At 37.4% G+C, this 27,895-nt stretch overlaps 1 protein-coding gene and 1 long non-coding RNA gene across 11 annotated transcripts in view; both read right to left on the bottom strand.

Moving 5' to 3' along the window:
- The window catches only part of LOC134205148 (calexcitin-1-like), a 120,376-nt gene that overhangs the window by 20,995 nt on the left and 71,486 nt on the right, over positions 1-27,895 (bottom strand). For all 10 annotated transcript variants that reach the window (XM_062680108.1, XM_062680112.1, XM_062680109.1 and 7 more), the window contains exons 3-5: positions 7,900-8,009; positions 6,693-6,745; positions 6,417-6,536 (exon numbers count right to left, since the gene is read on the bottom strand). In XM_062680108.1, the coding sequence (XP_062536092.1) occupies positions 6,417-6,536; positions 6,693-6,745; positions 7,900-7,957 (231 nt within the window). In that variant the 5' untranslated portion in view covers positions 7,958-8,009. The remainder of the gene's footprint in view (positions 1-6,416; positions 6,537-6,692; positions 6,746-7,899; positions 8,010-27,895) is intronic.
- On the bottom strand, positions 26,297-26,772 carry LOC134206546 (uncharacterized). Its single transcript, XR_009978291.1, has 3 exons — positions 26,634-26,772; positions 26,478-26,559; positions 26,297-26,410 (listed from the first exon to the last, which is right to left on the bottom strand). It is a non-coding gene; the product is annotated as an uncharacterized LOC134206546 (long non-coding RNA).

Raw genomic sequence — 27,895 nt, 5'->3', positions numbered from 1 at the left:
TGTCGCTTCGTCTTGATTTTCTTCGAATTCTTTTTCAATTCCGTTTTGCACGGTATGCCGCCGGTGGATTCAACAACGATAGAGCCGACGACTGTTGAGGTTTCTATTACTTCATCCAGCAACCGATTGTCGAGCTTCATTGTTTGCTTCTGCTGCCTTTCAATACGTTTATTTTGCAGCATCGGGCAAACCTTTTTGACATGCGTTTCTGATTTGCAAGCAAAACATTTCACTTTAATTCCATCATAATGAACTCTTCCCTTACGGTGATGAAAATAAAGAATCTCCGGAATGTCTTGTTCCACATCCATATAGAGTCCTCGTACTCCCGTGAACATGTCTAGCTGGTACTCTGCGGGAAATCGTTCGCGTACGGTACGCTTAATCTTACCGAGCTTAGACAGCACGGAGCAAACGTCGCGATCAGAAATCTCCGGTGGTAGATCATAAACTCGTACATACCGAGCATTTCCACCTGCCACGGACATACGCACCAAAACTTTCTTTCCATTGGTATAGTAGAAAGGAAGCATCTCGTTGTTATTTTCCAGAGAATATTTCATAGCATCCTCACTTCTAAATCGGATGAAAACCGATTTCTCGTCGGAAATTTTATATGCAGTTTCCATCTGCGACTGGTCACCGGTTAACGACTTCACAAAGCGGCACATATCCGCCAGAGATGGTTGGGCGGCATTCTCGGGAAAGAGAAATGCCAATGTACTTTTAACCGTTGCTTCACTGTACATTTCGACCGTTGGTAGAAGTACCGTAAACGATTGAACAAAAGCACCGTAAGCGAGCGCGCGAGTGAACCAAAAACGCGTCTGTTCACATAGAGATGTGGTCGTTCACTGAGATTTGATTACTTAGTGGAATACTCAATTATGTATCCACATTAGGGCAGTTCACATTTCCAAAATGTTCAAAAATTCCAACTCCCATATGTCTATTAGCATCATTTTGATAATTTAGGAGTCCCGGCAAAATTTCAGGCAATTCGGTGGCCATTTAGGGGTGGCGCGAAGTCAATTTACGTTTATTTGGAAATTTGTATGGAAAAAAATTAAAATTTATTCAAGTCTCCCTACAATTGTCAAATTGGGATGAATTCAAATAAACATCCCCAACCTTCCTTTTTGTAGTCTATATAAAGGAGACCTCCGGATAACACACCAATTAAATAATATTGGGATACAAAAAATTTATTCTTATTGTATACTTGCTTCGGAGTTCATGACCAATAAGGATGCTGGTTCCGTCCTTACAGTCAATTTAGGATTAGGAGAGGAAAATTAGTTTAACACTCATTGTTATAAGTGACCGAGGAATACTCTACATCTCCGTGAGCCCTACGGCAAAGGAATCGTTGATTAGTAGAGAAGGTAATTCATGTGAAGTCCCTTGGTAAGCGTCTAAATATTTATTGTAAACGAAGTTATTTTGAAAACAAGAAGACGAAAACTGTGTTTCAAACCAATCCAACGCAAGATCAATCCCAACAAACATTGGAAGGTGAGAAAAAGCTTATTCCATACAAAATAAACTACTTCAACTAAAATACTAGCTTATTCAACTAGAATTGTTTGTTGGGATGTGCTTCGTTTAATAAGCCTTTACAATACGATCGATTCCGCACTAAATAATGTTGTGCTATTCGATGCTGACATTAGTTTTATCACTTCTCGTTCTCCCACACTAGCTGACGTAATCAGCATCAACAAGATCGATTGTACACTGGTTAAACAATTTTTGACGTAGGGCTTACGTCTCTCTTTACTATACCGGGTGTCATTTCAAAATATTCAAATCGACCGCGTTACGCTGTGTTGAAAGATTTTAAACGTTAATAGCGTTCGTCTCAGTGGAATTTCAGCGGTAAGCCCCTCAATCGACAGATTTCAAGTATGCCTTCCATGTCCATGCTTGATAAGACCCGAAAAACTTGTTTCAATAGGCATGAAACTGTTTTCAATGAAAAACATTGAGATCTAGGGAACCTATAAATATGGGTACCGCATAATTCTTGCATCATTCCATTACCACGTATGATTGGTGCAGACACCAGCGAATGAGCAACCGCTGGGTCTGCCGAGAAGCCATAAAATAGCGCAACGCGATTTTTTCCTTTCATTCTGACCGGGACAAGCGAAGTAACCGCATCATCGATTGAACAGCACTCACACCTTTTAGCAGGGAATGAAGTCTGCACCGACCGCTTTTTCGGCTCGACACCATCGAAGCGACCATCATCAGCCGAAACCTAGCCAGTACATCAGCAGTCTACCCTACAGACCCGACGAAGCAGCAATTTTGAGCAGATACCGGCAGCAGCAGCAGAGTCGAGCCGCGACCGGTCGGCATCGGTGCTGAGCCGAGACAGGCTGGAGAAAAGCCACATGATGCAGCATGTATGTCCAAAAAACAAACAAACGGTTCTTCAGAGAGCCAATAATAGAGATCAATATCAATGCTTTCAATACCCTTCGGGATAGAAATTGTACTTGGATGCCAAATCCAATATTCTAGAGATAAAATTTTATGCGTGATTTTCATAAATAGCGTCAAAACTAACAGTGGATAATTTTTCTGATTTAATCGCGAAGTGGACGAAGGACTTCGCTTGACCATGCCTTTAAAGATTCATAAGATGTCCAAATCTCTCACATAATCTTATTTATATTGATAAAAAAAATATGTAGATAAACATTGTTTGATACTGACCGCACACAAAGCGAACGTGACTGAATGATCGTCCCATGTTACCAATTCTAAATCTTATCACCCTAAATCCCATGTCCGGGTGTTTCCTTCCTTCTACTACTAACAATGTTGTCTCAGAAAAGAACACGTACTTCCCACCTGAACTGCAATTCTAAGCACGCTTGCCCGGCTTATTGGCCTGTATCTAGCGAAAAGTCCCGTTAGGAAATAGACGCCAGCAGCGAGCAACAATCGTAAAAAACGAACAGTGGGTAATGTCTGTGACATAACCGCTAAGTGGAAGTAGGACTTGACTTGACCATGCCTTTAAGATACATAATATGTCTAAATCTCTCACATCAACTATTTTGGATAAATAATCGGCGTTGCATACCATTCCTTGGCGAAATCTTCTCATCAAACCGACACAGAAACCAAATCTACCTCGAACAAGAATCATCAAAAAAAATCAGGAAGTATCTGTCCGGTCACGAAATATTAGCCTCGACAGTGGCAACCTTCCCACTGAAGGACTGCCTGAAATAAACCACAAGTTGGCTCAGCAGGGGATGTAGACTGTATCTCAGCCCTTCCACTGAACAGCCCTCTAATCCGTGCGATAACGACTGAAGGAGAACATTATTTTTAACAGCCTTGAAAAAGGCTGTTTGCTTCGGCTAAGTGCAAAAAGTAAGAAAACGATCTTTTCAAATAACCGCGAATTTCTAGTGATGGTATAAAAAAAGACTGAATGCTCTGCGAGCGAATGCACTTTACTTTTATACCTTATTTTGAATCTTCTCTGCTTCCCAATTGGTGGGCCAATCAGCTAGTGTCTTGTATCCCGCTTCTTTGTCAGCCAAAGCGTCATCATCATCAATGCGTTCGAGAAGGGCTTCTTCTTTTTTACGATTGTTGCTCGCTGCTGGCGTCTATTTCCTAACGGGACTTTTCGCTAGATACAGGCCAATAAGCCGGGCAAGCGAGCTTAGAATTGCAGTTCAGGTGGGAAGTACGTGTTCTTTTCTGAGACAACATTGTTAGTAGTAGAAGGAAGGAAACACCCGGACATGGGATTTCGGGTGATTAGATTTAGAATTGGTAACATGGGACGATCATTCAGTCACGTTCGCTTTGTGTGCGGTCAGTATCAAACAATGTTTATCTACATGTTTTTTTTATCAATATAAATAAGATTATGTGACAGATTTGGACATCTTATGAATCTTTAAAGGCATGGTCAAGCGAAGTCCTTCGTCCACTTCGCGATTAAATCAGAAAAAATATCCACTGTTAGTTTCGATGGTGTCGAGCCGAAAAAGCGGTCGGTGCAGACTTCATTCCCTGCTAAAAGGTGTGAGTGCTGTTCAATCGATGATGCGGTTACTTCGCTTGTCCCGGTCAGAATGAAAGGAAAAAATCGCGTTGCGCTATTTTATGGCTTCTCGGCAGACCCAGCGGCTGCTCATTCGCTGGTGTCTGCACCAATCAGAACGTGGTAATGGAATGATGCAAGAATTATGCGGTACCCATATTTATAGGTTCCCTAGATCTCAATGTTTTTCATTGAAAACAGTTTCATGCCTATTGAAACAAGTTTTTCGGGTCTTATCAAGCATGGACATGGAAGGCATACTTGAAATCTGTCGATTGAGAGGCTTACCGCTGAAATTCGTTCACTGAGACGAACGCTATTAACGTTTAAAATCTTTCAACACAGCGTAACGCGGTCGATTTGAATATTTTGAAATGACACCCGGTATAGTAAAGAGAGACGTAAGCCCTACGTCAAAAGAAGAAGCCCTTCTCGAACGCGTTGATGATGATGACGCTTTGGCTGATAAAGAAGCGGGATACAAGACACTAGCTGATTGGCCCACCAATTGGGAAGCAGAGAAGATTCAAAATAAGGTATAAAAGAAAAGTGCATTCGCTCGCAGAGCATTCAGTCTTTTTTATACCATCACTAGAAATTCGCGGTTATTTGAAAAGATCGTTTTCTTACTTTTTGCACTTAGCCGAAGCAAACAGCCTTTTTCAAGGTTGTTAAAAATAATGTTCTCCTTCAGTCGTTATCGCACGGATTAGAGGGCTGTTCAGTGGAAGGGCTGAGATACAGTCTACATCCCCTGCTGAGCCAACTTGTGGTTTATTTCAGGCAGTCCTTCAGTGGGAAGGTTGCCACTGTCGAGGCTAATATTTCGTGACCGGACAGATACTTCCTGATTTTTTTTGATGATTCTTGTTCGAGGTAGATTTGATTTCTGTGTCGGTTTGATGAGAAGATTTCGCCAAGGAATGGTATGCAACGCCGATTATTTATCCAAAATAGTTGATGTGAGAAATTTGGACATGTTATGTATCTTAAAGGCATGGTCAAGTCAAGTCCTCCGTCCACTTAGCGGTTATGTCACAGACATTACCCACTGTTCGTTTTTGCTACGCGAGGTTGATTTTTTTCACTTCGCGTTCTCCCGGACTAGCTGCCGTCCCATGACCATCAGCAACACGATCGATTCCGCATTCATATTGTAGGGGAAACTGGGGTAATATGCACCCCCGGGGCAAAACGACCCTTTGGCATTTTTGAGTACATTTTCGGCAGTTTTTCGAGAGTATTTACTACAGCGCATGTAGTTCGGATCTCGAACTACCAGTCTAGTAGTAAACATTTTTGGAAATATCTCTGGAACACCGCTAAAAATACCAAAAGGTCGTTTTGCCCCGGGGGTGCATATTACCCCAGTTTACCCTACAAATATCTACATACGTATTTGTCGACTAAGAATGGGGTTATGTAGTAGGCGTTAATAGAAAAAATGTATATCTTGAAGTTTTGAAAACAACTTAACGATTTTGTTCAGCGGCGCAGCCAAAATTTTTGATAATATGAAGTATGGTTTAAGTTTAAATTTGTTTCAAAATTCCGCGAAATTCCGTTAAATTTCGTTAGAAGCTAGTTTTTTCTAATGATTTTTTTGTAATTTTACGAAACGAAACGAAATCAAGAAATCAGATTTCGCCATGCTCAAATTCCGCGAAATTCCGCGGAATTTCGTTTCGAACCACCTGAAACGAATTTTTTTCGAAATACCGCATATGCTTACAAATAAGGATGATAGTGTTAAGAAAACACGGAACACCTAGTCTAAGAGATGAATGCATGTATTAGATAATTAGCAAATAAAATTAAAAAAAACGTTCAAATTTAATTAAATGGCACTCAGTTGCTGCGAGGAAGCAGAAAGAGCCCTACTCTAAAACCGCAGAGAGAATAGTCGTTCTATAGAGTTTGATGAGATCTTCCAAGTGAGCACCCGACCATGATCCGGAAATGGAACGTAGAAAGTTGATCCTTATTTTCCATTTATTATCCATTTTTTAACCAACTAGTCAAAATGGGGTTTCCAGATACATTTAGAATCAAAACAGAACACAAGATATTTATAAATCAAAGATGTTAAGGCAAAGATCGAGAAAGTACCAAACAATGACCACCACCATTACAGACTGCTCTATTGGCTTCGCAGTTTCAAGGCCACTCAGGAGTTTCGAACTGAAAACCTAAGTTGTTACTTTCTTACTCATTGCATGGCTTAACAAACATTTACATCCATGTACGTATAACGGATTGCCAGTACAGATCACAATAAAATGCAAACATTAGCTGTAAATCCGGAAACAATATAATATATAGTTGATGTAATACTAACCTGGCCATCGTTATCTTTGTCTGCCATTGATCGCAATCCTTCCCAAATTTTCAGCATGTTTTCGTGAGTCTCAGCGTTTTTAGGGTTGCCAGCAGGCCAGCCACGAAGTTTGCAAACTTTCTGTAAAACATAAGAGCAAATTCGTTTTAAATCTGAAGTATTCTTAGTTGTTTCTTGACAAATGGGTATGAAATAAGTTTCCAGTTCAAAATTTTGAAATATGTCTGAAAACATATTTGGGGAAACTACACACGTTCAATTGGTTACAGTATTTACCTCTATTGCAAGCTCGAAATCCTTTTGATCTATTTCCCCACTTTGGTTCACATCTGGAAGTAAAACGAAAATAAATTTCAACTACATATCCTTCATAACAATTCAGTATTATTTGTTTATTATCCTATTTAGAACCTTTCCAAACCTTCGAGAAATTTATGTGAGCCAATCATCATCGAATAATGGATAGTATTCCAACAAATTACCCACTTGTTATATCAATATTCAGATATAATCGAGCAAGGTCAACCATTTCACGTCATTGTTCCCGGGACAAAAGCTGACCCAACGAGGATTAAATTCAACAAATCACTTACGCTCTGATTTATTGCTTTCCTCCCTTTGCAACGACACAACCCCATCGAGATTGAAGGACAAATGGTATGCTCATCTGTTCCACTTCCGTAGATTTTCCATTTGTACTGCTGTAACAAGTGTGTCTACACAGTCAAAAGCACCCCAGCTTCCGTCAGTCAGCGGATAGGAACAAGCTTCCTAGTAGAGTAGACCGATAACCATTGAACCATTTGTCACCGGTTCATTGTGTCAGTCAGGATGATAGGAAATGTTGCTTTTTCTTCCTTCATTGAAGAGTAGCGATGTACACCTTCACATGTATGAAAATAATCCAGATTAAACGATACCACTGTACCAACTGACGGCTAATCTAGTCAATGTTATCGAAAGTTTTGCGATAAATTATTATTGCGACTTTCAGCGTGTACTGTTATTTCAGTCAAGATTTCAACAAACTCAAATCCTTTCCAATCAAACTCGGATTTCGGATGTTTTCTTAAACTAAGAAATAGAAATAATGCGTCGTTTTAGTACTAACTAAACGAGTGGCCTAGTGATGACTAAATACTAAATGGTTAAGAATATTAGTCGTACTTCGTGAATATAAATGCTAGGTGGCAAATTTCTAGTTATCGAAAAAGAATCCAATGAAGATTTATGATAAGTACATATTTAAATCGAAATTTTCTTCAGCAAAACACATTTTTACAGAAAAGATCCATTGAGTATAAAATGTCTGAAGTGTCTCATTTTTAAATATCTTATATTGCGCAAAAGAGGAAGACATGTAGAGTATTGTGAAATTAAAAAACATAAAAATTTTGAACATGTTGTCAAAATCTTTGTATTTTCAACTCATTGTAGAAAAAATAATTTAATGATATTTCCTACATGATATAAGTATACTTACCAAAGAAAACATTGAACACGTACAGCAGCTTTTTTTGGCGAAATTCTGAGATCGACATTATAGTTTTTGTTGCGTAGTGCTATTCAAAATTGATTTATGTGTACTGCAATCTGAAAGAAATCGAAACAATCAAAATAAGTTGTAATTATTTTTTATTTTGTAATAAGTTTGGAATGTTTTTGATTCGATCTTCATTACTTGATATAATTTATTATACTTTCATAACATTTTATTTGTCAAGGTTAAAATACTTCAAATTTCCATTTACTTCCGCTATATTCACTTATGTATCATCAGATACGTATTTCGTTTTCTACTTGAAAACTTCTTCAGTGTTTTGTTATCGTTTTCAAGTAGAAAACGAAATACGTATCTGATGACACATAAGTGAATATAGCGGAAGTAAATTGAAATTTGAAGTATTTTAACCTTGTAACATTTTCCCCTAAGACGCTCAATATTAATTATTTTATTTTATTTGTCTTTCCTGTTCGACTAAAACTGTACAAATACAACCAGATATATTTCTCGCTTAACTTTTCAAAAGGACCTAAGTAACATTTTTTTTCATGAATTAATTTGAGTACTGCAATCAAAAGCTTTCATGTTTTTCTGTTGATTGCGCTATTCAAATTAAATCATGAAAAAAATGTTACTTAGGTCCTTTTGAAAAGTTAAGCGAGATTTGACGGGACTACCCAGCTAATTTGCTCAAAATTAACGCCTAAAATATAAAGTCGGAAAATTATCAATACTAACTAATACTTTGAAAAATGTCATCTTTCGGCTCGAATTCAAGATAGTTGTTCTAAGCGTGACATCTGACTCAATCAAATGCTTGTAATGAACGGAACTAAGTTGGACTGAAAGACTAAAGCAGAAGTTCATGTCTTGAACCAATATGCACCCCTTAATTTTTATATTGCTTTATAACCGTGGTTTTTTTATCTTCTACATAAGTTTGTGACGGACAATGTACCACTCAAGATTTTCCGATGTTTTTACCAATACAAACAAGAATTCCGAACCATTTCAACGTGCAGACGCAAAATTTATAAAAACAGCTACATTTCACAATGATCTCTTCTTTAAAATCGGATGGTTTTTGTGACTTTCTATGGCATTTAGAACACGTTAAAAAAAATAGTCGAGTCAAGTACGAGACACTGAAGACGACTTTACAGTTGAGGTCGAAATACATATATGTAAAAGTAATACGAAGTGGTGGAATTAAATGGAATTGTGCTAAACCCGTCTTATGACAGTAACTTTATATTCTGTGTCCATCCGCCACACCTTCTTTAAATGATCATGTTTGCCTTCTTCCTTCTTTCTTCTCCCTTCTTCTTTGTCCCTTATTTCTTCTTTCTTCTCCCTTCTTCTTTCTTTCTCTTCCTTCTTACTTCTTTCTTTCCCTTCCTTCTTCCTTCTTTCTTCTTCCTTTGTCCTCCAGCTTATTCCTCTTTCTTCTTTCTTCTTTCTTATTTCTGCTTTGTTCTTTCTTCTTTCTTCTTTCTTTTCTCTTCTTTCTTCTTTCTTTTTTCTTCTTTCTTCTTTCTTTTTTCTTCTTTCTCCTTTCTCCTTTCTTTTCTCTTCTTCCTTCTTTCTTCTTTCTTTTCATTTCTTTCTTTCTTCTTTCTGTCTTCTTCTTTCTTCTTTTTTCTTTCATCTTGTTCTTTCTTCTTCCTTTTTTCTTCATTCTTCTTTCTTATTTCTTCTTTCTTTTTTCTTCTTTCTTCTTTCTTATTTCTTCTTCCCTCTTTCTTCTTTCTTCTTCCTTCTTTCTTCTATCTTCTTTCTTCTTTCTTCTTTCTTCTTTCTTCTTCCTTCTTTCTTCTTTCTTCTTTCTTCTTTCTTCTTCCTTCTTTCTTCTTTTTTCTTTCTTTTTTCTTTTTTTTCTTCTTTCTTCTTTACTCTTTCTCCTTTCTTTTTTCTTTTTTCCCCTTTCTTCTTTCTTCTTCCTCCTTTCTTCTTTCTTCTATCTCCTTTTTTTTCTTTCTTCTTTTTTTCTTCTTTCTTCTTTTTACTTCTTTCTTCCTTCATCTTTCTTTATTCTTCCTCCCTCCTTCTTTATTCTTCGTTCTTCCTTCTTCCTTCTTCCTTCTTCCATCTTCCTTTTTCCTTCTCCCTTCTTTCTTCTATCTTCTTTCTTCTTCCATCTTTCTTCTTTCCTCTCCTTTCTCCCTTTTTCCCTCTTCCTTCTTCAATTTTCCTTATTTCGTTTTCCTTCTTCAGTTTTCCTTCTTCTTTCTTTATCTTCCTTCCTTCTACTTTGTTTTTTTTTTCATACAGGGATGATATTGCTTCGTATTGCTTGCTACTTGCTAAAGCTATGTCCATTTAGAATCCGGAATCATTTATTGTATTGCAGCGGCACGGAAAGTGACCGACAGAAAAAAGTCTGCACACCCACATTGATAATCCTGCTTATCGACGATGGCACCTACGTCAAAATGGATTTCGGACAGCTTCCTAGCCGAAAATTCTACATGGTGACGGCACGAGAAGTAGTTCCTCCGAAGTTTAAGTTTTGCTTTTTGGACAAACTTGCAAAAAACGGATGATTTTGGCAAGGGATATGCAACTGTGGGGCAATGTTCCGTGAAGTTTTGGAAAGATTTGGCGAGTTGCCACTACAGCTGGGAAGTCATCCAGTGGTACCGCGATAATAACGAAGATTTCATCGATAAAAACATAAATCCACGCAACTGCCCACAGCACCGGCCCATCGAGACATTTTGGGCAGTAATGAAGCGGAAGCTTAAGAAAAGTGGAAAAAGTGGAAAAAACAGCTCGGGACGCGACTCAGATGACCAAAATGTGGAACAAATGTGCCAAGTGCCAAGTGCCAATGTGCGAATTTTCACCAGAAACAAGAAGAAATTATTTGTATCAATGATGTTTCTTTAAAAAATCGATTGTGTATAAATAACAACAATAATTCAAGGACTGTCATATATCAGTAAAGTTAAATACTATATTTCTTACAGAGTCTGTGTGGAAATCGCGTATGTTTATTTATTTTTGGCTGTGATAAAGCCTGTCCACGTTAAATTTCGGACACCCATCATCTAATGCGATTTTTCAAAATTTTCACAAACTATTGAAAAGATCAATTTACATGACTGCTAAATCTCTCCGCTTAATGTGATTCTTTCAGCGTGTTTTCATTATTGTCCTAAGTGACAAAATGGCTACAAATCAATTGGACATTGTCTAAGTGTCCAAAATTTACCGTTGTCAGGCTTTACATCGGAAATCAGAAAAGGGGATCAAGACTCCCCAGTCTCCCCTAATGAAATCTTAAAATGAACGCGTTTTCCCGGTATAAGGCGTGTTTGCCACAAGTTAGTGAAAATAGCAAACATGGCTCTTTCTCCTTGCCTTCTTATTGGCATTACATCCCCACACTGGGACAGAGCCGCCTCGCAGCTTAGTGTTCATTAAGCACTTCCACAGTTATTAACTGCGAGGTTTCTAAGCCAGGTTACCATTTTTGCATTCGTATATCATGCGACAAGCACGATGATACTTTTATGCCCAGGGAAGTCGAAACAATTTCCAATCCGAAAATTGCCTAGACCGGCACCGGGAATCGAACCCAGCCACCCTCAGCATGGTCTTGCTTTGTAACCGCGCAGTCTTACCGCCCCTTCTCCTTGCCATCGCAAGGATATTGAAAATATTTTTTTTTTTCATTTATTTATTTATTTTCATTTAATTTATAAAAAAAATAAATAAATAAAATATGTTAAATTCCCAGAACAGCGAGTTTAAAAAATACTGAAAAATAACTAATTTCTTCTTTGATAGGATTTATTTTTCCGTAATTGGCATTTCCTGAAAGTACGTGTTTAATCGGTATAAAACTTAAAGTTACAATTACATTCGGGTACATGCTATTCGGGTGAATGACATTCAGATAAACTTTATTCAAGTACTTGGATTTTGAGTATTTGCTAAAGAATCAGAGTATTAATATGCTTTTATAAATTTATCTATACGTAAGCACTTCTGACACAGGAAAAACAATTTGGGCTCCAATTTGTTCTCGATTGTTATTGATATGGTTACAAGTTGTGAATTTAAGCAGCAGTCGTGAATTTAAGTAGCCCTTGTATGTTTATCCGTTAAATCTAAAAGAGATGTTCTATTTAACAGATATAAAAGCAAAACTCCATTAGGATTAAATTGCTTCCCGTATCAACAGACGTGTTACACGTTGTTCTTATCTTTCCGCTTCGGACCATTTATTAGAGACATCGTTTCGAGAATACGCTCAATCTTCCACAGTGACACGGAATAACAGCTAGTTGTGTATTATATTAGACTGTTGTGTATTATATTAGACACAAATATGTAAAATTCAATTTTGAATGCCATTTCTTAAGAACATGCTTTCAAGACGTTCATTTGCTTGGTGTTCATATACCGTGAAATGTTATGGAGCCGAAATCATATTTTGCCAATCGATTTCCAAAATTGGTTACCCTGATTTTTTTCACAAAGTCTTGCGGTTTAGTGAAGGTAAGGGAAAATAATGATACAGTAGTGAAGAAAACAAAACCTAGAAGGCTTAAGTAATGACAATAATTCGTATATTACTATTTGTAGCGAGACAAGCAAACATGTTTTTGTGCGATGGAGAGGAAGGTATACAAAAGAAATTAATGTCAGACATTGCGATTGACAATAAGAAGAAGACATTCGTAATGGACAACGACAGGAAAGCGAAGTCGCACTTGAGCAACTTTCAAAAATAGCACAGAAAACAATAATAGAAAATAAACAGCGCGTAAAACTTGACATGAAAATGCGCATTATTAAATGAAAATCAGTTATTTTTCAGGCCAATATTTTATGAGAAGAAAGGATTGATTGCAAAAATGACGTCGGTTGCGGTCCAGCGACGTCAGTGGACACAGTTGGCAAAAAATCTGCTCTTTTATTTTTCACAATTTTCACTGGTGGAAATGTTTGAAATTTACACAGAAAATAATAATGAAAAATAAACAGCGCGTAAAACTTGACATGCAAAAATTTACGCTATTCAACGCTGAAATGGTCCTCTTCCTAACGAGATTGCTTACAACTTGTATGCAATATTGACAATTCTCGTCAAATATTGTATACATTTAGGCTATATCCCGTGTGGAATTACGCTAATAATGATGTTCCATTTATGTGCATGATTTTTAGCGTACATTTCAGTGGATTTTTCTATCTGTGTATTCTAAATGGTGGAAAGTGGTAGTCGGACAGCGTCGCTTGGCGACGGCACAAAATTGCCGCTAGTAGCAGAATCACAAGCGCTCGTCGAACTGGGGTGCTGCAAAACTTTTTTCGCATGGATGGCTCGTATTGCTGTCTTTTTCATTCCAACGGAAATTTGATTCAATTTCCGTCAAAAGCGGGACGGAAGCGGGACGTAGCAATCTTGCTTTTGGCGGAAATTGAGACTAATTTCTGTGGAAAAGAAGGAACGGCAGTGCAATTTTACTCAGTCACTAAGTAATTGACAGCTAAGAGTATCTATAACGGTTCAGCGGCAAATAATCAAGTGGCTGGAGTTGGTGTCAGTAGCAGTAAAGCATAATTTTCCACGACATTTTGGCTTTGGTTTTGCTGCCTTATGTTTGGGAAATGCGCATGATTTGAAACACACAACCGCAGAGAAGTCATGTCGTCTAATGAAAAACACACATTTTCATTCTTTAATAATAATCCGTACAGAAAATCCACATTGAACACCTCATGACTGCAATTGAGTTCTTAAAAGCCGCTGTTTGAATGTGTTCGCCACGATGACAGCAGCCTTAGATTAGGCTCATTAAGCATATTACTATTATTGTCTTTATTAACGAGACGTAAGCATATTCAGGGGCTCTCCTTAGCCGTGCGGTTAGACGCGCGGCTACAAAGCAAGACCATGCTGAGGGTGGTTGGGTTCGATTCCTGGTGCCGGTCTAGACAATTATCGGATTGGAAATTGTCTCGACTTCCCTGGGCATAAAAGTATCATCGTGTGAGCCTTATGATATACGAATGCAAAAATGGTAACCTGGCTTAGAAACCTCGAAGTTAATAACTGTGGAAGTGCTAAATGAACACTAAACTGCGAGGTGGCTCTGTCCCAGTGTAGGGATGTAATGCCAATAAGAAGAAGAAGAAGAAGCATATTCAGAACTTCAAAAATAAATAATTTACACTTTACATAATCATAATCATAATCAACTATTTGGCGGCCAGGACTATAAGGTGCTAGAACGTCTGAAAAAATCAACCGAGTAGTGATACTACCTTACTCCCATTCAGTCAAGATACCATGTTCTTCACAACTTTTCACAGCAATCGTTATCAAACTCAATAGTGGTCAAAGATGTCGAATGACACTTGTTGCGAGGGAATCGGTTAAGGTTTTTCTTAGCTTTTGTGCACACACATACACACACCCATGCTCATGGACAGACATACATTCGCATAGTTCGATGTAGCCTTTTAATTTACAACTTTGTTGTACGAGAAAGGCAAACAGTTATAACGCTTAGAAGATTGATTATACAATTTCATTAATTTAATTAACACCTTAACAGATAACATTGAATCAATAATTTGGCACCACAATACACGGTTCGAGGCCACACCTCTCCATCTTCGAACAGTGTGGAAAAAACGGCTAATCTAAGCCTTTATAATTAAAGTTAGCAGAATAGTATAGTTGAGCGGAGATAAATCCTTTGACTCCAAAAGAACTGTCAAACGTATCTCCATACAAGTATTGCATCACAACTTCAACAGAAATTTTAAGGGATGTGAAGTCATATTTGCCTGGTACTCTGTCGGAAAAACGTACCCAACCATGCTTTCGCTCAAGTATAGATTCCATTATCTATATTTCTATTGTGTCGTACTTTTTACCATTAAAATGACCGCAAATCGATTTGTTTTTTTTTTCTGTCACCTAGAAGTGGTGTTAGACAGATTATTCAAAATATTTATCTTTGTGAGCATGACCATTATGACCGTACAATTCGTAGTTGCTACTCCGTGATTGACTAGAAATCGTCCTTACGGTCATATAGGAAGGAAAGGATTGTTAGTCCGACTCTCGTTTATACTAAAGACCAAGTATACCTCTACTTCTCCACGATTGTCTTGGGATAGGGTAGTGTTGTAGTTACAAATTATAATTTATCTGGATTCACTTCGGTAAGTGATGCGATCTATGGGATGGGATATAATTATGTGCATTTAAAATATTCTTCTCACGTTCCTTCCGATCGAACCGGCGTGCTAAGGGGCCGTCCAGAAACCACGTGGTCATATATGGGGGGAGGGGGGGTTTGGAAAATGACCACGATAAGCCACATGAGGGGAGGGGGGTGTTGCTCTCGAACCACGTGGTTTTTTTTTACACGAAAAACTTTTGGTGAATAACAATAGCGGTTTAAAAAATACAAAGCATTAAAATTTAATGATTTAATCATTAAACGCAAAGCGAGATGACGGCCACGTAGCGTCTTTTCAACTCAGCGTTAAAAAGACGTAGGTGTGCATCGGGAAAAACCGGTAACGCAGCGTCGGGCGCAACGCCGATGCATATCTACGTTATTGGACCATTTTAGCCTTTGATCCTATTTCCATAAAAAAAATAACGAAAAAACAGGTTGCGATCCAGTCTCAATTTCCACAAACAAAATTTGGAAAGGAAAAATGGAAAAATAATTTTAAAAAATTTCGCACGCCTCCGCCGCAGATGGTTTTTGGCATCACGCCGCCGACACTTTTGCATCAGCGGACTGCAACTACAATTTTGAAAATTGTTCCTGTTTTTACAAAATGTACAATGAGAGTTCATGTTTTTACGAAATGTAGGCAATGAACTGTGTAGAACAAGTTTTCAACAGTTCCTGACGGTATTCAATTTTTAATAGTTTAGCGCCTTTATTTAATTGTTTCTAATGATTGTGCAAAATCTTAAACAGTTTGTTGATCGATTGACAAAAGAATCATCAAAATCGGATGAGTTATTAGTACATACTTCCTGACCAATTTTCGTGACGGTCTTAAATTTGATTCTGCAGAATGATCACCCCCCCCCCCCCCTATATTACTATTGTAGATTCATTAATGATGCCCAGGATTTTGAAAATAAATTTTAGAGATTCTGTAAAAAAAAGTCAGCTGGAAGTTTTTTCTAATTTATACTGGGAATTCTTCGGAATTTGATGTTTATTAGAATTTTCAACGTGAATATGCATTTCGGATCCTTCTACGGATTCTTCTAGTTCTTTAAAATTTCTACCGAACATTTTTCGGAACTCTTCCACATAATTTCGGAAAAAAATGTCGTTGAAATTCTAAAGTTTTTCCGTTGAGACTCCGAAGAATTTCTTGTCAATATTCTGAAGGGTTCCCTTGCAACTCCAGAATAATTATTCTTGAAAATTCAAAAGTTCTTGGAATATAAAATTAAACCAACAACAAATGTAGGCAATAATTTAGGCTTAGGAAGCCTAGGTTAAATAATAGTGTTATAATAACGATTGAAATTCATTTCCAAAACAAATCTCAACCCTTTCAAGACGGATGGGTCATATAGGCCCAGCTTTTTAGATTGTCTATAAAATCACAAAAGAGAGCTAGGCCACCATTTTCTTCAGCAAAATTGTTCATCTAGATATTGGCTTTACAGAAAAATATGGGAGCTCAAATTTGACTGACCCTGGAAACTCAGATATCCGAGACCTTGGGAAGATTTCGATTCTAAGAGCATGCAAATGAAGTTGAAATGTTTGAATCGTAAACCACATTGTTTCATCATTCTGAATACTTAGATAAGATGGGTCATCCTGAACGTTAAGCCAGTGATTAATATTCAGGAATACGAGATGCTCAAGGTAATCCAAAACGTTCTCGAGTTCAGCCCACGATATCTATCAGCAATGTCTTCATCATCGGTATATACCTAATCCGATGCAATAAGCATATGATCCTAATTTCCATTAACATGATATCCAAGAGACAAGGTACCCAAAATTGAGTCAACATCAAGTTGCACAATGACAATGAGGTTTCTTCGCAAACTTTTTTATAGGGCTCTAGAAGCACTGGGTTTGAGAGATGAACCAGCTCTGGACTGAAAATCTATTTAATAAAGAAAAACCCAGATTAATCCACCTAGCGGTGATGGTGCCTTTCTCGTTTTTTTCGAGTGAGTAATTTCTACGCACTTTTGGTATGAAAAAAAATATTTTGGGCATATCTACCGAGCCCATAGTTCGATCTGGCCATTTTTCAATAGGAAACAATGGGATAGGATTTTGCGTCGAATGCAACTTGTTGCGAGTAAATCGGTTAAGGCCCTTAACTTAAGGGTAAGTGCCTGAAAAAAGGGCTAGACTTTTCCACTCGTTGTTGCCTAAAAAAAAGTATTTTGACCATAACTTCTGAGCCCATAGTCCGATCCGGCCAATTTTCTATAGGAAACAATGGGACAAGATTATGCGTCGAATGCAACTTGTTGCGAGTAAATCGGTTCAGGGTAAGTGCCTAAAAAATGGGCTAGACTTTTCCACTCGTTGTTGTCTAAAAAAAAGTATTTTGACCATAACTTCTGAGCCCATAGTCCGATCCGGCCAATTTTCGATAGGCAACAATGGGATAAGATTATGCGTCGAATGCAACTTGTTGCGAGTAAATCGGTTCAGGGTAAGTGCTTGAAAAATGGGCTAGACTTTTCCACTCGTTGTTGTCTAAAAAAAAGTATTTTGACCATAACTTCTGAGCCCAAAGTCCGATCTGGCCAATTTTTGATAGGTAACAATGGGACAAGATTATGCGTCGAATGCAACTTGTTGCGAGCAAATCGGTTAAGGGTAAGTGCCTAAAAAATGGGCTAGACTTTTCCACTCGTTGTTGTCTAAAAAAAAGTATTTTGACCATAGCTTCTGAGCCCATAGTCCGATCCGGCCAATTTTCAATAGGAAACAATGGGACAGGATTCTGCGTTGAATGCAACTTGTTGCGAGCAAATTGGTTTAGGGTAAGTACCTGAAAAGTGGGCTAGACTTTTTGCGCACATACACACACATACACACACACACACATACACACGCACACACATACACACACACATACACACACACAGACATCGATTCGTCGAACTGAGTCGATCGGTATATAACACTATGGGTCTCCGAGTCTCCTATAAAAAGTTTGTTTTTGGAGCGAACATATAGCCTTTACGTATACTTTGTATACGAGAAAGGCAAAAAGTAGAAATTTTACATAATAAAATAAATTTACAATAAAGAAATCAGGACATGAGTATTAAATAGATATAAAATTTCTATGCAAAACAGTAAACTTTTGAAAATTTTCCACAAAACAATAATAAATTAACACTTGTAAAAGCAAAAATTGCAATTATAAAATAATAATTTTCCACACAGAAATCAAAATGTTCCATGAAAAAAATAACAAAATGTTCATGAATAAATCAATATTAGCAATAAACAATTACAAATGTTTTCAGAAAAAATATTCTTTTCCACAAAATATTTTTTCCACAAAATATCTTTATAATAAAAATGAGTTGAGATTTCCTTCCTGACGATTTAACTCGCGATCGGGTTGACCGATATGCAAGATTTTTCCCTAATCGATTCGTTTTGGGATCCGCAAAAATAAGAAAATTTACATTGAGAAAATACTAAAAAGCAATCAAATTGATAACATTTTCCATGAACTTCAAACGCTTCCAAAGAAGAGGTTATCCACTGAAAAATGCTCAATTTATATATTATTTTATATTCTTTCATGGAAAATATCCTTTTTTTAATGCTCTTTATTGATTTTTTCGTGGAAAGGTTTTAATTTTTGGTAAAAAAAAATATTTATTTTGTGGAAAATTTTGTAACTATTTATTGCTAATACTGATTTATTTATGGAATGATTGTATTTTTTTCCGTGAAACATTTCGATTTCTTTATGGAAATTTTTTTTCATACATAATTGCAATTTTTGGTTTTCAAAGTGATAATTTACTTTTGTTTTGTGGAAAATCCTTAATTGTTTATGGAAATTTTGCATTGTTTGTAGAAAAATTAATATTTTTTATTGTTCATAGGACCATGATTTCTTTATTGGAAATTTCCTAATTGTTATGGAAAATTTTTATAATTTTTTAAGCAGGGTTTCTACTTCAGACGATATTGTATCTTAGAACATCGACTCATGGAAGGTCTATTGTAGGTTGTGAAAGTAATAAATGAAATCGCATCGGCTCAATGGACCTGCTTGGATGCTTAGCGATGTACGGATACATCGTTCAGAACTTGGTTGATCGGGTCGTTTCAAAACTCCGTAATATCATGTCTCATGATTACATCAATATTTGTGAATATATTCTCAATTTAGGACATTTTGTTTCTTGGCATGATTTTTGATACTTTCAAGGATATGTACTTCAGAGCAGTTTGGCCTATGACACCCGAAAAAAAATACGACTTTTCAGTACTTACAATACTAGTTTTGGCAAGATCGAGTGGAAAACCCTAAATATGTACGTTTAATCCATGTTAATAAAATCGTCCTGAAAGGGTTAAATAGCAAAATGCTACAATAAATTCGAGAATACCAAAAAAACCCAAAGATAGCGAAGACTGTAGCTAGAAAATGAGAACTAGCATTCAAGGCCAAAAAAGTAAATAATACAGGGATAATTTGGAAAGTTCCTAAGCCATTAGAAATTTTTATAACATATTCATGAGTCCACATTTTTCGTATCCTTATGCATCGAAGGTGTGCGAGTTCTAGATATCCTAATACCTGATACAGATTACAACATGATAACATCATCAAAATGTTAGAATTCATAAAAATTTATAATTTCCATGCTGGGTTTAGTTTGATTTTGAATCAGTTGAAATTTCTGTTTTTGTTCATCTTCAAAATTGATCGGGTTAACCATATGTTTTAGTTATATAAGTTTTTTTTAAATTTTTTGGTTTTTGAAAAAAACACGTGGTCTTATGGCGGGGGAGGGGGGGTCTGCCAAATGACCACGATAAGCCACATGGGGGGAGGGGGGGTTAAAAATCTTCAAAAATATGACCACGTGGTTTCTGGACGGCCCCTAATGCCAAATACGACCAAACGCGCACCTTATATTGTTTTTACCGGCGGCACAAAGCAGAACAAATTATTTCGAATGCGTGCGATGGTTCTGCACACTTCACAAAAACACGAACTCACTTGCTAATTAATTTACTCACCCGCATGAATCATATCAAATATTTATTCCGGAGATCACATGATCTTTCTACATGCTGGACGAAGCACGTTCGGAAGTGAACTAGACCTCAACTTGCTGATTAATTCACTCACCCGCACAAAGCAACCGAATATTTATTTTGAAGGTCGTTTTGACGCGGACTCTTTAAATTTAATTAATTTAAATAATTTGTTCACTCAAATATTCAAAATATTTATCCATATGAAATTTCATGTCTAATTTGTAATATCATAAAATGCTCCTAGCATCAAAATCAATGTCATTTTATTTTGGGATACTCATTAAAAACTATCTTCCAAATGTTTGCTATCATAAAACTGTGTCATTCTAATGTACAATGTACATACCTACTGCACAACCAGAAAAAAAACAAACTGACATGATTCATGTCTCGCTATCATCAGTTCCATTCGTTTTCCTACCAACAAGTGGCTTGCGCTCAGCACTCTGTCGTATATCGCAAGCATAAAAAAGCCGTGGACGTGAAAAATGGTGTGAAATCCACGAAACACCACACAGAGAGCAACTGAGGCTTTTTTCTACCTTACCTACTTCCGCTCCTTGTGAGAAAGGCTTGATTTCTTACTCGAAATCACTTCCAAACCTGGAAACATAAGAAAAACTGAAAACTTTTCTACCCCACCTAGCAAGCTATAATACAAACAGACGGGTGGAGGTGTTATGTTGGGGGGGAATGCTTGAATAAATTAAGGCGGCAATTTATAAGAACCAGTAATACGTTAAAAAACCGGAAAACTTTTAACTCCGAATGCGTTGAAAACGGTTCTCTATTCTGTACGTCTAACAGTAGCTTTTTGCCAAACTGATTTCATTCAAACAGAAATATGAAGATGCTCCCATTACAAAGGTAGCCAAATGAAAAATTTATTTGACTGGAAATTGACTGATGCCATCAACGTCAACGCACTTACAGGGTTGAATCGAATTTTACAAGCTAGCGTAGTTTGAATTTATTTTGATTTAGAATAACAGCAAATTTAATTAAATGTTGCGTTTATTTGCATGCTATACAATAAGGTATTTGTGGAGTTATTATTAACATGCTCCTATATTAATAACATTCGCAAAATGGACAATTTTGGCTTAATCAGCGCATTTTTTTATCACAAACATGTCGATTATAGATTATAGTAAAGATCTGTGCCATTCGAAACTTTAGAAGTGGACTTGGCGGTGCTGGTCTAGGAAATTGGCGATTTTTATTTATATTCGATTGGAAAGTAAAAAACATTGCGATGAGCCAACCCTGACTGCCTCAAACCAGGCGATACAAACCAACATATTCGGTATTTCAAGAAAAAGCAATATAGGCACGAAAAGCTCCGGATAACCACCAGACTGGTATTTGCGGCTCAATTGATATAAGGAAAATCCTTTTTTCGTCGTATTTCTTTAGGGATGCGGGAAGGCTTGGCGATGTGGATTGACGTTGGACGAGTGTTCTATTGAGGAGGACGTATTTCTTGCATACAAAAGTTTAATTTTGGTGGGGAAATATTTGTTTATTTACCTTTTTGATCCTTCTGCAACGAAAATGTCATCAGCTTAATCTTTTTCAGGGTTCTTTGCATAAGCGGTTTGGGATCAGTTTGTTTAAATGGTTTTTGTTACATCTTCGGGATGTAACTGGGATAATAGAAAATTGGACTGCTGTAGGCATTGGAGTTTTGTTGACTTTTCAATATGGCTTGTTGAAACTACATCGAACCATAAAGAAACTCACCATTGGGTTTATTGCACTCATCTCGACCCTCGATGCTAACAGCGCATTAATGTGTGGAGGGTGCAAGTAGGTAAACGGCAGGTAACTTCTGTTAGCCTATCTTGGATTTACTCCAGTGAAAAATTTCAAACCTTAGGTTTAATGAAGCTGAAAAAAGGTTCATTCGTAATATCTGATTATACATATATGTACACACGTTGAATTATTTTCCCGGTATTGGACTTTATTGACTGTTTAAATTTGTAAGATCTACATGATGCCCGAAGAAGGTGAAGTTTTTTAATCCAGAAGAAGCCTTCCACCAGGACTTAGCCGACTAAGAAGTGATAACGGCAGCCAGGGCTGACAATAGTCATTCTCGTCGTATGAAGAAAAAAAAATAGTCTTCGTCATAACATTGCACGACGCAACACCTATTCGTTTTCTTCGCGCCGCATGCGTACAACGACGATAGTCGCGCAACCAAAAGTTATGACGATTTTCGTCGTCACTTCTTCACACAATTGATTGCACGTCATTATAGATGGTTTAAAACATAATGTCGTCTCAGATAAACAAATAGTAGGAACTTTGGTACCATAAATGTATCGATAACATTCATAACGCTTTCATACGTTACTTCAAACTCATTATCACAAAGGATTAATAAAAATCTTCGCATGTCAGCTGCCGTTTGAAGAATAACGGTATGAAGTCTTCGTTCTTCGATGTCGTCATGACGATTTGGTTACACGACGAAAGCCGACGTCGTGCGCGTCATTGACGATGTGTAGAGTAGCAATGAAGATACAGACACTCGTCGCTACTGTGGCATTTCATGCTATGACGATGACTATTGTCAGCCCTGACGGCAGCTCCATCGGTTCATGCTGCATTCATTTTCTAGCGAATGCCATACACCCAACCAGCGATTGTTAGGTTTTCTAACAATTCTGTATATTCCTATCAAAACCTGTATAAGAATTGGGCATAAGCAAAAATAATAGATTCTTATACAAATATTGTATGAGACCTAAAGATTTTGCAAGCTTTTTACTATGTTTGTTTGTGAGCTTACATTTTGTGTATAAAAATCTAACTATTTCGCGTATGCGACAGTTACAGTTATATGTTACATGTATACAGTTTTTGGTAGATTCTTTACAGGATTGTTAAAAAATCTAACAGTCGCTGGTTAGAAAATGGTCCCTCCTCCAGGATTCAATAGGTAGCTGGAGAACAAAACTGTCCTACTTGAAGAATCTGCTCCGCAAGTAACTGGTCCCGATCTTCTGGTAGCTCGCCACTTGGCTGCGCAGATGCAAAACCCATTTCGACCAGGTCTTCACTCTTGACATGTTCATAATTAAAAAATGGCTGCTAGAATAGGTCTAGTCGACTGGAAACATTGCTCAATCAAAAGCAAACCCGTTTTACTAAAGGATGCCCTTAAAGAGAAGAAAATTCACGCTTAACTTTTCAAAACGACCTAAGTAACATTTTCGACGTAAACTACGTCTAAGGGGAAGACTCAGATACAGGGTGTAAAACCGAAATTTCCAAATTCGAGACCGTCACGAAATTAGAATAGATTTCAAACGCTAATAGCGTCTTTATCTTTCGATGGATTTTTGACATTTGCTTATCAATCGATTCAGAAACTCTCCAGCAATATGCCAATTCTATTGATACTATTGATTATCAACGTTAATATATTGAAAATATTATTTCTTTCCAAACTGGGTGAAAAATTCAATTCCGTTCATAAATCCCCAACACGGACATCAGATTGCAGTTAGGTACGGGCCTTTTGATCCACTGCTTCGTTTTCCCTTTGTATAAAAAGCCCCGTGTTTCGCGTGCGCGCGTCATTTTCATTCTGGATGTCACGGCGAGCGGACCAGGGCATCCAGAAGCGGTCCCAGTGACAACGGCTTTCTCAGCGGTGGTGGTGCGGATGAAATTTTTTCGGTCGGTGGTGGTGGCGGTCGTGGAAGCAGCAGCTCATCATTTTCATCCGTGTCCCATCTTCGGCGGATCTGGCAATCGACGGCGTTCTTGAGCCGAATCATCGGACGGCGGTCGCGCAGCCCAGTGGCTGCTGTTAATAAGGCACATAAGTGGCAATTAATCGGTTCTTTTCAGGACCATCATTATATTTGGGAGGAAGGTTAAGTTGAAATAATTTTCCTAAAGTGCAACCGTTGGGAACTGGAAAATTCTTCGGTGAAATTTTCTAGCGTAATTCGAAGTTATATGATTTTAGTGATTGAGAATGTTGATATTAGACGAACTTTCTTCATAGAACAAAGCATAATTGTTTGGCATCGGTAGCGGAATCATAGCATTAGTGCCGGTCCGAGCATAGGCTGTCATCGGAAGATTGCTACAGCAATTTATTCACTAATGTGGCGTTTGCAACGATTTGGATGTTGTCGGCACAACATGAAATTTTCCCGCGAGACTCTAATTTTGTATTTTTCCTGTTGATGATTGAAAAAGAAATCGGTCCCGAGATGAACTTTATTCAAAGCGCAACGCTAAGGTCGGTAGTTGAATCCCAAGCAAGTATCGGAAGGAGACCATGCAAACAATTGATTCGCATTATGACTGAAAAAAAATTGTATGGCATCAGTATTGATGTTTGCTACAGATTTTTTGACGTAAACTTCGTCTAAGGGAAGACTCAGATACAGGGTTTAAAACGGAAATTTCCAAATTCGAGACTGTCACAAAACTTAGGATAGATTTTAAACGCTAATAGCGTCTTTTTCTTTCGATGGATTTTCGACATTTGCTTATCAATCGATTCGAAACCCTTCAGCAATTTGCCAATTCTATTGATACTATTGATTATCATTAATGCTTAATTTTACTTCTACAACAAATATGATTTTCAAAAAGAATCACCGGTGCGTGCTTACTCGCAATTTACATGCTGATACATTTACATACAGTTACATCAAACAACTGAAATCCGAAATACGCCGCTCCAAAATTACGAGGTGACAACGCTAGAAAGAGACAAAAGATAGGAAAAATAACACGGTGTGTAGTGCCTCTCCGAGTCACCTTAATGGGAAGATCCTTTAATTACGTAACGCAAAAAAAAAATGGGCATTTTCAACCCCCCCCCCCCCCCCCCTGCCCACTATGTCACCCTTTTTGTATGAAGCATCTAAAAATTATGTATGGGTCGTCACACTTCGCCCAGCCCCCCTCTCCCCCCTAAGCGTTACGTAATTTGTAGACGCTCCCAAGAGCCACTTTCATTGATGGTAGCCGATCGTTAGTACTTCATATCAAATATCATATCATATAGCATATCAAAGAATATTGTGGCCAAATTTCATAAAATTTGGTCAACAAAAACCCGAAAATAATAGAACAAACCCTGCCAAAGCCGTCATTCCTCCTACTTCATACAAGAAAATTTAAACTGAGCGCTGCTAATGTTAATGACGACGACCGCGCGACCCAAACCATCGCCGGGAATAAAATTTCCGGTAGGAGCTCCGCCGATGCCGAAGGTGGTACCACGGTCTGCTCTCCGCGACATCTCGAACGAAATGGCTCGCGCGCGCGGAAGAGCTGCTTTCTTGTAATCAATAAAGTTGAACCTGTAGCCACGCCCCTTTGGGGTGTGTGTGACGGTTACACAATATTGGCAGCCATACCGGCAACAAAGAGGCGGGACTTATAAGTCATCTTTATTGATTATAAGAAAACTGCTCTCCCGCGTGCGCGTGGCATTTCAGCACCTAAAAACTCATAGATGCGTTGAATCATCGTATGTTTTGTATGTATGTAGAATCACGAGCGCGCGTCAAACGGAGAAGCTGCAAAAATGTTTTTGCATGGATGACTATCTTCCAAAATTATAAGTCTTTCTCTGAATCGTGCTCTCGTGATTCTACTACCGACGGAAAACAATCTGCCATCCCGCATAATTCTGAACCATACTCGGAGCATTACTCAGATCATTTATGATAATAAATAACAATTTCCTTGCCATTCGGAATATTGTTCATTGAAATGATAAGCTAACCGTATCACATACAATTTCAACAGTAAGCTGTATTGTAATTGTCAAAACTATTATTTGGGTAATGGGCGGTTAAGTATAATTAACATATAAAAAATGAAATTTTCCAGTACATATTTTTCGGTGTACATTATGTCTTGCAGGTGTTGTATAATCCTTGTTCCAATAAAAAAATTGTATGAGTAGTAATGCAAGTACAGTATGACCATATAATAAAGAATTTTCGTCGTACTGTAACCTCTACTGTTAGTGTGGACAGGGCATTATGGATTTTTTCTTCGAAATAAAAACATGCCTTTAATTGAACATCTGATTTTATTCAATCATTTTTTGCGTTTTAAATGGGAAATTGCGGATAAACTATTGCATTTTCTGACCGAAGCATTTCTTATACTCAGCCGGCTGACTAGCGAGAGTACTGGTTGTTCTTGGAGGTGAATTTTGTCTGAAACGATCCCATGATATACATTAAAAATACTAAAATTTTGGGGTTTAATGAGAAGAATACGTACCTATGATGCTTAGCAAACGTTAATGAACGCTATTATCAACCATTTTAGGTTTCTGCCGAGGTTTCTGCTATAGAAATTGCATCTGCAAATGTTCAGCATAGTTATCAAAATTCAACTAATAATCGATCTATTTATTATAATTAACTATGAACTCACCTAATTGATCAATCACTCAGATTCAATAATAAACACAGAAGCTCGCACATAAGAGAAGAAAAACGGACTTACAAATTAAGAAACAAATTACTCGCGCGTTTATTTTGACCAAGTCCAACATTGTTGTCGCAGTGGAAAAGGTTCTGCGCATTCTTTTTTTGTGACGCACACTGTTGCGAACGCCCATTATGCGCCGCCGCACCTACGGATGAAAATGCTAGCTTGAAGACTATCTTGCCATCGCGATGTGAGCGACGACGTTTGTAGAGAGAACTATTTCTGACGGCTGGCGAAGAACGATGACGACAATGGATGGAAGAAAAACAACGTGCGTTTAGCTTAGCTTACATCTAAAGTTGATTATTTCTAAAACTATTAATTTGTTATACTATTGAATTTCTTAAACTATCCTTAAACTAATTAATACTAGAAGATTGAAAACGGTAGGTAGTTTTAATAGCGGAAAACTCAAATCGATATTATAATGAATACATTGTAAAATAGGTCTACGAAGATCACACATGCAACCGTACATGAAGTGCATTCTATATAGCATCGAGTAGCCGAGGTATTATAATTGAATTTGCATAACTTGAACCTTAATCTAATTGGCAATTTATATCTAGAAGTAACACATGCATATTTTGTTCCGACAATCGGATTGAGAAGGAAACTCACAAAACGTAAGACAAATTATACAACTATATTACCGCTACTAATTAATTGCTCTTTAAAGGGAAATTTTAACCGTTAAATCTACAATATACGCGTTAAAACTACGGACTACTGTTTCCTTTTCGTTGTGAAAGCAACACACACATTACACTATCCAACAAAATTGAGCTTTTTTTCGCTCCCTTCAACCATTTTTAATGTACTCAATAGATTTTTTTACGCTGAATTCAGGTACGTATTCAGATTTTCTGTACCACGTCCAGTTTTTGAGAAAAACGCATTTTAATTCACGAAAGTACGTATTTTCATAGAAATTTGGTTTCTCTCCCCTGCAAAGCTGGATTTTGGCTCCTCACTTTTAGAATAAAGTTTGAATTTTGTAGAATGGGCCTTGTAGAATGCATGTGGGTTGTTGGATTTCATTTGACACGTTCATTTGTTGTGAAAAACCCAGATTAATCCACCTAGCAGTGATTATGCCTTTCTCGTGCATTATAAAATATATTGAAAAAATCACTTTAAAAAGGTCAAAAAAGCTCTTTGGGTGAATAGATCACATTTTTTCGATCATTTTTAATATTTTTGCC

Source organism: Armigeres subalbatus, chromosome 1 (assembly GCF_024139115.2).
Source record: "Armigeres subalbatus isolate Guangzhou_Male chromosome 1, GZ_Asu_2, whole genome shotgun sequence".
Lineage (NCBI taxonomy): Eukaryota > Metazoa > Arthropoda > Insecta > Diptera > Culicidae > Armigeres > Armigeres subalbatus.
This window is presented reverse-complemented; position numbering and strand designations above follow the sequence as displayed.